The sequence below is a fragment of the Phyllobates terribilis genome, unplaced genomic scaffold (genome assembly GCF_046119375.1).
Source record: "Phyllobates terribilis strain yellow unplaced genomic scaffold, ASM4611937v1 Scaffold_3__8_contigs__length_932513732, whole genome shotgun sequence".
NCBI classification, from domain to species: Eukaryota; Metazoa; Chordata; class Amphibia; order Anura; family Dendrobatidae; genus Phyllobates; species Phyllobates terribilis.
The window spans coordinates 905,403,456-905,415,963 of NW_027362763.1; the positions used below are offsets into that span (position 1 = coordinate 905,403,456).

Genomic DNA, 12,508 nt, shown 5'->3' on the forward strand with positions numbered 1-12,508 from the left:
GTGGTCAAAATTGTTGGTACCCCTCGTTTAATGAAAGAAAAACCCACAATGGTCACAGAAATAACTTGAATCTGACAAAATTAATAATAAATTAAAAATCTATGAAAATGAACAAATCAAAGTCAGACATTGTTTTTCAACCCTGCTTCCACAGAATTTAAAAAAAAATTAAACTCATGAAATAGGCCTGGACTGAAATGATGGTACACCTGAAAATAATGTGACAAAAGGGACATGTTAAATCAAGTTGTGTCCACTAATTACCATCACAGGTGTCTACAATCTTGTAATCAGTCAGTGGGCCTGTATATAGTACTACAGATACTCACTGTGCTGTTTGGTGACATGGTGTGAACCACACTCAACATGGACCAGAGGAAGCAAAGGAAAGAGTTGTCTCAGGAAATAAGAAAGAAAATTATAGACAAGCATGTTAAAGGTAAAGGTTATATGACCATCTCCAAGCAACTTGATGTTCCTGTGACTACAGTTGCACATATTATTCAGAAATTTAAGATCCATGGGACTGTAGCCAAGCTCTCTGGAAGTGGCCGCACTTTGACAAATCAAAGAGACTGATAATACGAAAGGTAACAAAAGAACTGACGAAAACTTCTAAAGAGATTAAAGGTTAACTTCAAGCTCAAGGAACATCAATGTCAGATTGCACCATCTGTCGTTGTTTGATCCAAAGTGGACTTCATAGGAGACAACCAAGGAGAACACCATTGTTGAGAAAAAATCATAAAAAAGCCAGACTGGAATTTGTCAAACTACATGTTGACAATCACAAAGCTTCTGGGAGAATATCCTATGGACAGATGAGACAAAATGGAAGTTTTTGGCAAGGCACATCAGCTCTATGTTCGCAAATGGAAAAATGAAGCATATCAAGAACAAAACACTGTCCCTACTGTTAAACATGGAGGAGGCTCTGTTATGTTCTGGGACTGCTTTGCTGCATCTGGCACAGGGTGTCTTGAATCAGTGCAGGGTACAATGAAATCTCAAGACTATCAAGGGATTCTAGAGAGAAATGTGCTGCCCAGTGTCAGAAAGCTTGGTCTCAGTCGCAGGTCATGGGTCTTGCAACAGGATAATTACCCACAGTTAAAAACACCCAAGAATGGCTAAGAGGAAAACATTGGACTATTTTGAAGTTGCCTTCTATGAGCCCTGATCTAAATCCTATTGAGCATCTTTGGAAAGAGCCGAAACATGCCGTCTGGAAAAGGCAACCTTTAAACACGAGACAACTGGAGCAGTTTGCTCATGAGGAGTGGGCCAAAATACCTGTCAAGAGGTGCAGAAGTCTCATTGACATTTACAGGAATCGTTTGATTGCAGTGATTGCCTCAAAAGGTTGTTCAACCAAATATTAAGTTAAGAAGAACCATCATTTCTGTCCAGGCCTATTTCATGAGTTTAATTTTTTTTTAAATTCTGTGGAAGCAGGGTTGAAAAACAATGTCTGTCTTTCATTTGTTCATTTTCATAGATTTTTAATTTATTATTACTTTTGTCAGATTCAACTTATTTCTGTGACCATTGTGGGTTTGTCTTTCATTAAACGAGGGGTACCAAGAATTTGGACCACGTGTAAATGCATTAATTATCCATGATGGCTTCAATGAGATATAAGACATACTGTCAACTAATTTATTTTGTTGTTTGTTATATCTGTTATACCAATTAAATATGTGAATAGAGTTGTTATAGACCCAGTCTGCGTACGGGCACTCTTACCTCTCTATGTACCAGATTAGATGTATGTTATGTATTTGTGTCATGGAAAATCAAATAAAAATGATGTTGAAAAAAAACATGGTTTTGTAAATATTGCTGGAAAAATGAGAAATCGCTGGTCAACTTTTAACCCTTATAACTTCCTAACAAAAAAAAATTGTTTAAAAAATTGTACTGATGTAGACATGTGAAAAATGTTTTTGCATTAAGTATTTTGTGTGACATATCTCTGATTTAAGGGCATAAGAATTCAACGTTTGAAAATTGCAAAATTTTCAAAATTTCCACCAAATTTCCATTTTTTTCACAAATAAATGCAGACTTCTCTCAAAGTTTTACACAGAGCCTACATGGTACCAGCTAGACTCAACAAGATATATCCCAGCGTATCTAACAAATGCTTTAGAGGGTGTAATATATTGGGCGACATGAAACATATATGGTGCCAGTGCCCTCATGTGGTCTACTTCTGGAAGCAGGTGGCGGCTCTTATTACAAGGGTCACGGGACAGTGCATTAAATGTAGCCCCTCGGTCATGCTATTTGGAGACAAGCCAATGGGGGTTCCTAACAAAACTTTTCGCCTAATACATTTCATCACCATGGCGGCCAGATTTCATATAGCCTCACAATGGAAATCTGCAGCTTTGTTAATAAACTTGGTTAAAGATAGAATAAATAAAATAATGTTATATGAAAGAATTGACGTTGCCAAAACAGATTCTCTAGAAACCTTTCTGAACATATGGTTGATGAGTAATGCCATGTAATTCTTTTTCTTTTTTTCTTTTTTAATTTTCTCCCTTGGTTTCCCCCCTCCCCTAAATATGTTTACTGTTTGTTTTATATTGATCTGCGCACCTGAATATATGTGGACCCCCTGCGTGGGGATTATTGTTTGTGAAAATTTAATAAAACATCTTTGAAGCTAAAAATATCAAAACACATGATATAAAAGAGTTAAAAATATGTCACTAAATTGTGATCACACTAGCGAGCCAGCGTCCCTACGAAATTTCTTGAACCAAAAAAGGAAAAAATTAAAGGATATTGATAAAGACACTTTATAAATTATAGCATCCTTAACTTGCCCTGTCTATAGCCTAGACTGACACTGCCTGTCTTAGGGGTTGGCACCGTAAATAACGGATTTGGCGCCCCCGTTCATCGGCGGCTGTCCCTCACTCTCCCTGCTTTGCCCTGATAAAGTGAGCTATATACAGGGAATGAGTGTCTGCCTAGTCTAATACGTATTGTATGCTATGCTATTAGATAAATAAATAAATTCAGTATGATATAAGAACTTATCTCATAGTTCTGGAAATTGTCTCAACGCATTTTTCCGTCCTGTCAGTTCATCAGAAGGACCAATATAGAGAGATCCAGAGAGATATCAGTATGGATGCATGATGGAAAGTGGCAAGCTATGCTGGTCTATCAGATGGCTGCGTTTAAATATGCTCATAGATTGGTACGTCTATTGGTACGCCGGTACGTCACTTCCGGGGTGTGATAACTGTGTACCATCGTGGAACGCAGGACGCACCTATGCACCACATACGTGCAAGTGCGTCACCTCTGGGTTATGATGATTGCATCCCAACGTGGAATGCATTCCGGGATGCACATGCTCCTCAACATTGCCCTAGGTTGCGACGCTCAATGGTCCAAATACATTCAAGCATATGATTTGTTCGCAAGGACATATATGTATGAGAAGCCAAAGTAATCTGTATTAAGAAAACTACACCAAAGCATGATACTATGGCAGTATATGTACCACATCTTTATAGAACGTGAGAGGGATTACATATAAGATGTACGTGCAATCCCAGAGAAGTATATACCATACTGATGTGTCAGATATAAGGTATGGAATAAAGTGAAATATGGAGTGAATATTGGAGAAGGAGGGAATCAGAAGGAATAATGGAGAGATCTTAGGGGAGGCTGGTAGTACGTTCATACAGCTATTGCATAAATACAGTAGAATAGATATCAGATGTACATAATGCTCCCACAATGGAGAGACCTCCAAACTGGAGGCATAGAGAAAAGCATCCTTTCAGGAATACACCCATATTCAAACATGGGTAATGGGGCCGACAGATCAGGAAATCTAGAACAATGGAAACTGGAGGGCATGTCGGGGGGGTTGGTTTCAAAAAAGGGAAATTTTACAAAAAGCACACATATGAAAGCTGCTCATTTAACCCTTTTGGGGATACCGACTGTAATCTGAATATCCATTCAGATTCTTTTCTCAGAATTGTTTTGTCGAGATTCCCCCCTCTTATTTATGAGTTCAATCATTTTAAATGATATTTCTTACAGTTGACCACCATGAACCTTGTTCATATGGCGTGCAATAGGTGTATCTCGCTTGTTCTTAATATCACCTAGGTGCTCATCCACACTTGTTCGTATGTCCCTCATGGTTTTACCCACATAGTCCTTTGGGTATGTACATGTGGCTTTGTATATCACCCCCCATGACCTACAGTTTCCAAAGTCCCTAAGTGAAAAGAGCCTGCCAGTTGCCGAGCTAGTGAACATTTTGCATACATCCATCCAGTCACACCTACTTTCTGTCAAGCCAGGTTCCTGGATTCGTGGGTCTTTGGTATAGACTGTGTACCAGATGGTTGCCAAAGGATCTACCCCTTCTATTCGTAATGCTTGGGAAGGGGGGAATCACTCACTTGACATTTGGATCTGCCAATAGGATTCCAGTGTTTTTTTTAGGACACTAGATACCCTCTCAAACTGGTTATGAAAAGTTCCTTTTATCCTTGTAACCTCTTTCCTTTGTTTTTTTTGCTGTTGGGATTAGCCAGGAGTGACCATCTGTCCCTCTATAGATTCACTGAGTAAGATCTATCTAGGACCTGGGATGGGCATCCCCTCTCACGGAACCTGCGTTACAAATCATTGGCCTGATCCCTAAAGATACTGATGCTGGTACAATTTCTCCTAACTCATAGAAACTGGCTTTTTGGAATGCCCCGTTTTAAGGCCTCAGGGTGGTGGCTATCCCAGTTAAGAAGGCTTTTCGTTGCAGTTGGTTTGCGGTATGTGCATGTACTAATGGATTCATCCCTCTCCTTCTTGATTTTCACATCTAGAAAGGCAATGCTGTTTCTCTGGCATTCAGACGTAAACCTAAGTCCAAGTGTATTTATATTGATGGTCTCCATAAATCGCTTAAATTTGGCCTCAACATATGGGTGTCACCATCTCTCCTCCTCCCCAAAGATAATTGTTTCCTCCCACCAGCCCAGGAACAGGTTTGCATATGTGGGGGCATAGGGGTTCCCTATCGCCGTGCCCCTGAGCTGGTGGAAGTACTTACCATCAAAGAGGAAGTAGTTGTGGGTAAGGGTAAAACGCAATAGCTCCTCCACCAATATGTTGTGGTCATAGCATTCCACTGCCCTAGTCTTTAGAAAGTGTCCAACCGCCTGTATCCCTGCCTCGTGAGGAATGCTACTGCAGAGAGCCTCCACATCTTTATCAATATCCTTTAATTTTTTTTTATTTTTTGCTCAAGAAGTCTCATAGGGACGCTGGCTCTCTTGTGTGATCACAATTTAGTGACGTATTTTTAACTCTCTTATCACATGGGTTTTGCTATTTTTAATATAATCTAATAAAAATTATAGCTTTAAGAGGATTTACAGTATATGTTTGCACAGTATTCTGGTTACCTCTACTTGGACAAATTTGTGGTACTTAAAACTGAATACAGAGTATGGCAAGTTTTCTCTCAGGTCCCATAAATACTGAGACATGGGTGGAGGAGGCTAATCAGGTTTTTTGTATGAGCGGAGCCCCTTATGAAAATGCAGAGAATCCTTCCCTGAAAACCCTCTTTAAGGACCTCTACTTGCCTACAAAGCTAACATAAAGGCTTGGTGGGAAATCAAAGGTCCTGTTCCCCATTCCTGGTATATGCTTCCCCTTCCTGGTCCCCCATCCTGTTATGTGCTCCCTCATCTTGGTCCCCCATCCTGGTCCCCTATCCTGGTCCATTCTCCCCCATCCTGGTATTTGCGCCCCTATCCTGGTCCCCAATCCTGGTATCTATGCCCCTATCCTGCTCCCCCAGTCCGGTATATGCTCCCCCATCCTGGTATTTATGACCCCATTCTGGTATATGCTCCCCCATCCTGGTCCATGCTCCCTCATCCTGGTATTTGCACCCCCTTATCCTGGTCCCCCATCCTTGTATTTTTGCCCCCATCCTGGACCATGCTCCCCCATCCAGGAAATTGCACCCCTATCCTGGTCCCCCATCCTGGTATGTGCACCCCCATCCTGTTATGTGCTCAACCATTCTGGTCCCCCATCCTAGTATATGCTGCCCCATCCTGGTATTTGTGCCCCCATCCTTCATCCTTCGTCCTTCATCCTGCTATGTACTCCCCCATCCTGGTATATGCTCCCCCATCCTGTTATGTGTGCCCCATCGTGGTCTCCCACCCTGTTATGTACTCCCCTATCCTGGTCCCCCATACTGTTATGTGCTCCCCCATCCTGGTACATGCTCCCCCATCCTGATGTGCTCCTCCATCCTGTTATGTGTTCCCCAATCCTGGTATAGGCTCCCCCACCCTGCTCCCTCATGCATCCATCACTTAAATTAAAAAAAAACTCCTACTCACCTTTCCATCGCACCCTTGCAGTGCGTCGCCTGTGTTATTTTACTAAAATGTTTCCGGAATCAGCGCCTGCATAGTGCGATTTCCAGCTCCATTTTAGTGAAGACACATTTGCAGAGTGTCTTCAACAAAATAGCGCCGGAGTACGCGCATGCACATACTGTGCTGTCCGGCGCCATTTTGTTAAAGACACACTGCAAACTGTTCACTAAAATGGCCCCAGATATCGCGCTATGCGCAGGCGCCTATTCCGATGCCACACTTCTGCCCCAGCATCTGGTCCGAACAGAGGCGCCACGCTCCTCCACAGCAGGTATGTGCTTATGGCACCGGAGATCGCGGTATGTGTTCAGTGCCTACACATATTACGATCGCCGGCACCACACTCCTCATCCCTGTCTGGGATGTGTACTTTTCTTGCTGGCCAGACTGTGCAGTTTATAGAGGCTTTGGACAGAAGGACACATCCCTGGTTATATTATAGATGCTGTCTCTTATCACATGATGTGGTCCCTTGTTATGTACAGGGCTGTCCATAAGGGCAAAAATTTGGTGCAGCACACTAAGTGTGCTGCTCTCTCTTCTTGTTTTATGTGCAAATGTGCACAAGAACACCATCGTGTTCATCAAATGACCCCCTCCCCTTCCCCAATCATCATGTGACGTGTTACAATACATTAGGCAACTGAGTCTAGACTACCCAGGGTACCAGGTTACATTTAATTCACACATGACTGCAATGCCAGGCTTTCCTTGCTTGCTCTGGTCAACTGACTACTCACTTTTCTTCTTTAGAGAGTAGTGTTTCCGGTATAAGCAAACATTGATAGTATTATGAGTAGAGTAGATGATTGTGAATATTATATTCAGAATATTGAGGCAGTTCATGCTTATTAGTGGTCAGGTATATAACAGGGAATTTCAGGACCAGTCCATTTTGAGCCATATAGTTTTTATCCCGTTAGGGTTCCAACCTTCGCTGCCAGAAAGGGTCTTTTTGTTGGGATGCAGTAGAGTGATTTTGTTATTATATAATTTGTTACTTATATTTATATGTATATTTTTAATACATATCTAACAAAATTTGTATTTTATTGGCATTATTCATGTGCTATACAGTTTGTACTTATAACCTGTTAGTGCTACCTTTTTTTCTTTTACTTTCTAGCACTACAACTGGAGATATCAGGGTTGCTGAGTTAAGAAGAGGCTCCTCACACTGCTGTCCACCTTGTGTCTGATCTAATACTGGAGATACCAGGGGTGCTGAAATAAGAAGAGGCTGCGTACACTGCTATCCACCCTGTATCTCATCTAATATTGGAGATATCAGAGGTTCTGAGATAAGAAGAGGCCACTCACACTGCTGTCCACCCTGCCTATCTGATCTAATACAGGATACCATGGGTGATGAGGTAAGAAGAGGCTGCTCACACTGCTGTCCACCTTGTGTCTGATTTAATACTGGAGATACTAGGGGTGCTGATATAAGAAGCAGCTGCTCACACTGCTGTCCACCTTGTGTCTGATCTAATAATGGAGATACCAGGGGTGCTGATATAAGAAGCAGCTGTTCACACTGCTGTCCACCTTGTATCTTATCTAATACTGGAGATACCAGGGGTGCTGATATAAGAAGCAGCTGCTCACACTGCTGTCCACCTTTTATCTTATCTTATCTAATACTGGAGATACCAGGGGTGCTGATATAAGAAGCAGCTGCTCACACTGCTGTCTACCTTTTATCTTATCTAATACTGGAGATACCAGGGGTGCTGATATAAGAAGCAGCTGCTCACACTGCTGTCCACCCTGTATCTGATCTAATAATGGAGATACCAGGGGTGCTGAGCTGAAAAGAGGCTGCTCACACTGCTGTCCAGTCTGTCCTGTGGTTGCTGTAACCTGGAGATAACTTATAACATTTATTGTCAAGCTGTCTCCAGGTCACTGCAGCTGAGTTTCCTATGCCATCTTCCTCCATATGAAAGGAGGAGGCGTAGCTTTTTACTGCTCGTGCTCACAGGCATTAACATTCTAGGACAGGTTTTTTTCAGTGTAACAAGATGGCAGACATTTTAATGCATTATAGTGATTACCTATTTAGACTAAATTAGTGGTATTTGCTAATTAAATGTATCTAGGAGTTTTACATTTTCTTTCTTTCTTTTTTTTTTCAAACTCCAGAGAACCCCTTTAATGAAAGTTAAGTTTTAATTCAGCCATATTCCATTTTCCGTCTCTTTCTACCTTTTTCCTTATTTCATGATGTAATGTTTTATTAGTGGTAAACATTCAATAGGAAAGTATTATAAAAAAAATTTGGACTGTATTTCCTGGAATTTTCAATGACTAATTATGTCTTCCTGTGTATGTTTTCGATAGATGAGAAATATTTAGCCCCCATGTACTCATCTAATATTTGAAAATAACATTGAGAATCAAAGACTAAACAGTGATGTAACATTGTTACATTAACCGACACCCAGGTGCAGCTCTCCCTCCACTCGATGTTAGTAAAAGCAGACAGTACATGCATGCTTCATGTCCTGAATATAACTAGATATAAATTTAATTAAGGGTTGTAGAAGGTTATCAAAACAAGAACATAAATTTCAAAAAGATGGATGATTTAAAAATTTTTTTTTTTTTTTTAAAGTGGATTAAAAAATGCTCACTACAGCCTTAGATGAATTCCTTAGATGTAGTTTTCAAAATTGTGTCACTTCAGGGGGCATTCTGCTTCTCTGACACTTCAGGGGCTTTTCAAATGCGACTTGCTGTCGGCATTCTATTCCGAACAAATTTCCGCTCAGAGTCAAATAACTTCTTCATTTTTGAGCTCTGCCCTTTGCCAAACAATATTAAATGACCGCTTATAGGATGAGATGTGCAAATATGCTACAATTTGAATTTGGTAGATTCACGACAATTTGGCCTGTAAATTTGATTTGCATAAAATGTAGTTTTGAATACATTTAGGGGTGCATTTTTACAGATGTTGTCACTTTTAGAATTTTTCTAATATATTGGTTTTGTAAATTTTCTTAAAAACGTGGCAGATTGTTGTTAAACTTCTACGCTTTCGAACATACTTAAAAAGGAGGTTTAAAAAAATGGTACTCTCTTAAAGTAGACATATAGGAAATGTTATTTATTAACTATTTTGTGTGGTATAACTATATTTTAAGGGCATATAAATTCAAAGTTTGAAAAGTGCATTTTTTTTTAATTTTTGGCAGATTTCAGATTTCAGAATTACTGGGATAAGTAGAAGCATTCCAAATGTATCATTATATCAGATTTAAAAAAAAAATTACCCAGCTAGGGTTCAGCTTTCATTCTCTAAACTTCTATGGAAATTGAAATTGATATTTTTACAATGATTAAGAAATGTTTTTCTCCATGACTGATTTGATGTACGACACCAATGTGAGTAATTAATTAAAGAGTTTACGCCAAGAAACTGACATACAGTACAGACCAAAAGTTTGGACACACCTTCTCATTTAAAGATTTTTCTGTATTTTCATGACTATGAAAATTGTGCATTCACACTGAAGGCATCAAAACTATGAATTAACACATGTGGAATTATATACTTAACAAAAAAGTGTGAAACAACTGAAAATATGTCTTATATTCTAGGTTCTACAAAGTGGCCACCTTTTGCTTTGATGACTGCTTTGCACACTCTTGGCATTCTCTTGATGAGCTTCTAGAGGTAGTCAACACTTAGTTGCACAAAAAATAATATTTGATGCCTTAAGTAATATTTTATGCATAAAAATCATGTATATGCATTAATATTTTATTTATTTATGAATATGCATTACTTTACATTTTAATTTTATGCATAAAAATAATGCATAAAATATATTATATATATATATTATATTCACTATAATTTTATGCCAGAATGTGGTTGAAAATATTGCAGAAATCCAGTCCAAATTGAGCAGATTTCTGGCATGAGAGTCCTGAAAGTTGCACCAGCCTTTATGAATTGTCCCCTTGTATATATAGTGAAAGGGCTGAGATTGTGCAAAGATCAGTGAGGCAGACTATTCTGATACAAAATATATAACCATTTAAAACTAATGTAATAAATATTAGATGTTTCAAAGTAACTTACCTCTGTCACAATGGATGACCCAGTAGTGTCATAAACCCAACCATTTGTACAGCTGTTAAGAGAGAAGTTGCTTTGACCAGATTTTGTAAGATTCCTTAGAGGATCAGCACAAGTCAGAGACGTCTTGTTCCAATCAATATCATATTGATGACACTGGCTGGTCTGTGTTGACTCATTCAACCGGAGAACAGTATAGTTTATCTCCTCTTCAAAGCTCCAGCCACATTTGTTCTTCAACTTCTCAACCACAGGATCACTGCATCTGAATTCAGGCACAAAGCCTAGAAACACAATGCCCACATATATTGGGGTAAACACTGCCGAAATAAAGCACATGGAAATGAACAACTGTTTTTGGAACAAGCCAAACTGTCCTATGTCTTCTAAAACATCATCAAAAGACGTCATTCTTTGAGAGTATCACAGGATGTCTGTTGGATATGGAGAGCCCAATCCTATCAACTGTAAACTGAAGAATAAACTTCAGAAAAATATCTTGTATTTTGTAGATCAGTCATTAATGTGTAATTTTTAGAAAGACAAGTTATCAAATGTTTTTCGTTTCATTATCACGTGCTAAACCAGCTGAACCAGTTTGAAGATGTTTGGCAAGGTTAAAATATTTTAGTTTGCATAAGTTACTAAACTGAGGAATTTACCCAAGGGACATGATACATAAATCTCCTCTTCGGAATCAAGTGCCAGTAATCTGTCCTGTCCTAAATATTTTGCGCCATGCCTCATTCTTATTTTGCCATCATATTGGCACAGTTTTTCTGAGCCCAACTTTGTCATCCCCAGGATCTTCAGTGTTGAGTGTCACAGCAATAATATCCAAGTAGTCACAGGAAGACGACAGCCCTAAAAGGTTCTGAATTTACATTTTGCATTTTAAATACAGGAAAATGATCACATATAGCAGCCATTCATTGTAAAGACCATGCAAAATAGACCAGATCCTTGGTTCTTGCACCATTGTGACTGTGGATACTAGTTAATGTGTTACTATGATGTTACTGGTTACCTCATTAAGCCATACACTAAAGCAAGTTTAAAAAATTGGACATTTTTGACCATTATACAAAATAAACTAGCGTAATTTTGATCTTATGTAGAATGTCAGTAGGTGGGTGGGGACAGGCAAGGTAAAATGAAAAATGGGTGCAAACATTCTGGTTTTCAAGTGTTATTTCTTGGTGACAGAGTCTAATATGTTCATGTGGAGTGTTGTCCACCGTGAAAGCAGTCATAAATGAACTGGCCATCTTTCATCAAATATGTAAGAGTGCTTTCAGGAAGTTTGGATAATTTTTCAGTTATTCTTGCATATTAGGTAAGTTAAGGTGTTGACATTTATTGTTACCATTTGTTCATGTAGAAAGACCTGAAAAGTTGTTGAATACACAAGAAACAAGCCAAGCAAATAATCTGTGAATTAATTTTTATTCAGTCATTCCTGGTCAAAGTTAATATTTGTGCGAGTGTACAATTATATATTCTGTGTCCATAATAAAACAAGAATTGAAACAGAGTAAAGCTATAAACTCCTATATGCTCAAAGACTGACACTGTGTAAGAAAAATCAAACATGTCTAGGGATTTGTGGGTATGGATGCCCAAAATTAAGATATTGTGGAATATTCTACAAATGTTCAACTAATGTCTACTATTAGCAAACATTAACATTTCTGTGCACCTATTTGCAGATGCATATTATCCTTTTTTGAAATGGAGTTTAATGTCTATGGGTACAGCTTTTCTGTCAGGCAGAAATGGATCAGAAATGCTGGTTTAATGTGTTTACTATTGTTTCACTAGAGACAAGCTATGGTATACCAAATGATCGAATCGGAAAACTACAAATCGACTAAAAATTGTGGTTCATGAAATTTGCAGGTCCTGGCAAATTCAAATAATTTGCTATTCAGTTTGTGTGGATTGCAGAAAAAAATGCCTGGTGCCATTT

General features: G+C 39.0%; 1 protein-coding gene across 1 annotated transcript in view; it reads right to left on the bottom strand.

Moving 5' to 3' along the window:
- SLC22A2 (solute carrier family 22 member 2) overlaps nt 1–11,062 on the bottom strand; it is a 263,194-nt gene extending 252,132 nt beyond the window's left edge. The window contains exon 1 of the mRNA XM_073672754.1: nt 10,543–11,062. Coding sequence (XP_073528855.1) covers nt 10,543–10,950 — 408 coding nt within the window. The 5' untranslated portion in view covers nt 10,951–11,062. The remainder of the gene's footprint in view (nt 1–10,542) is intronic.
- Nucleotides 11,063–12,508: the final 1,446 nt, after the last annotated feature.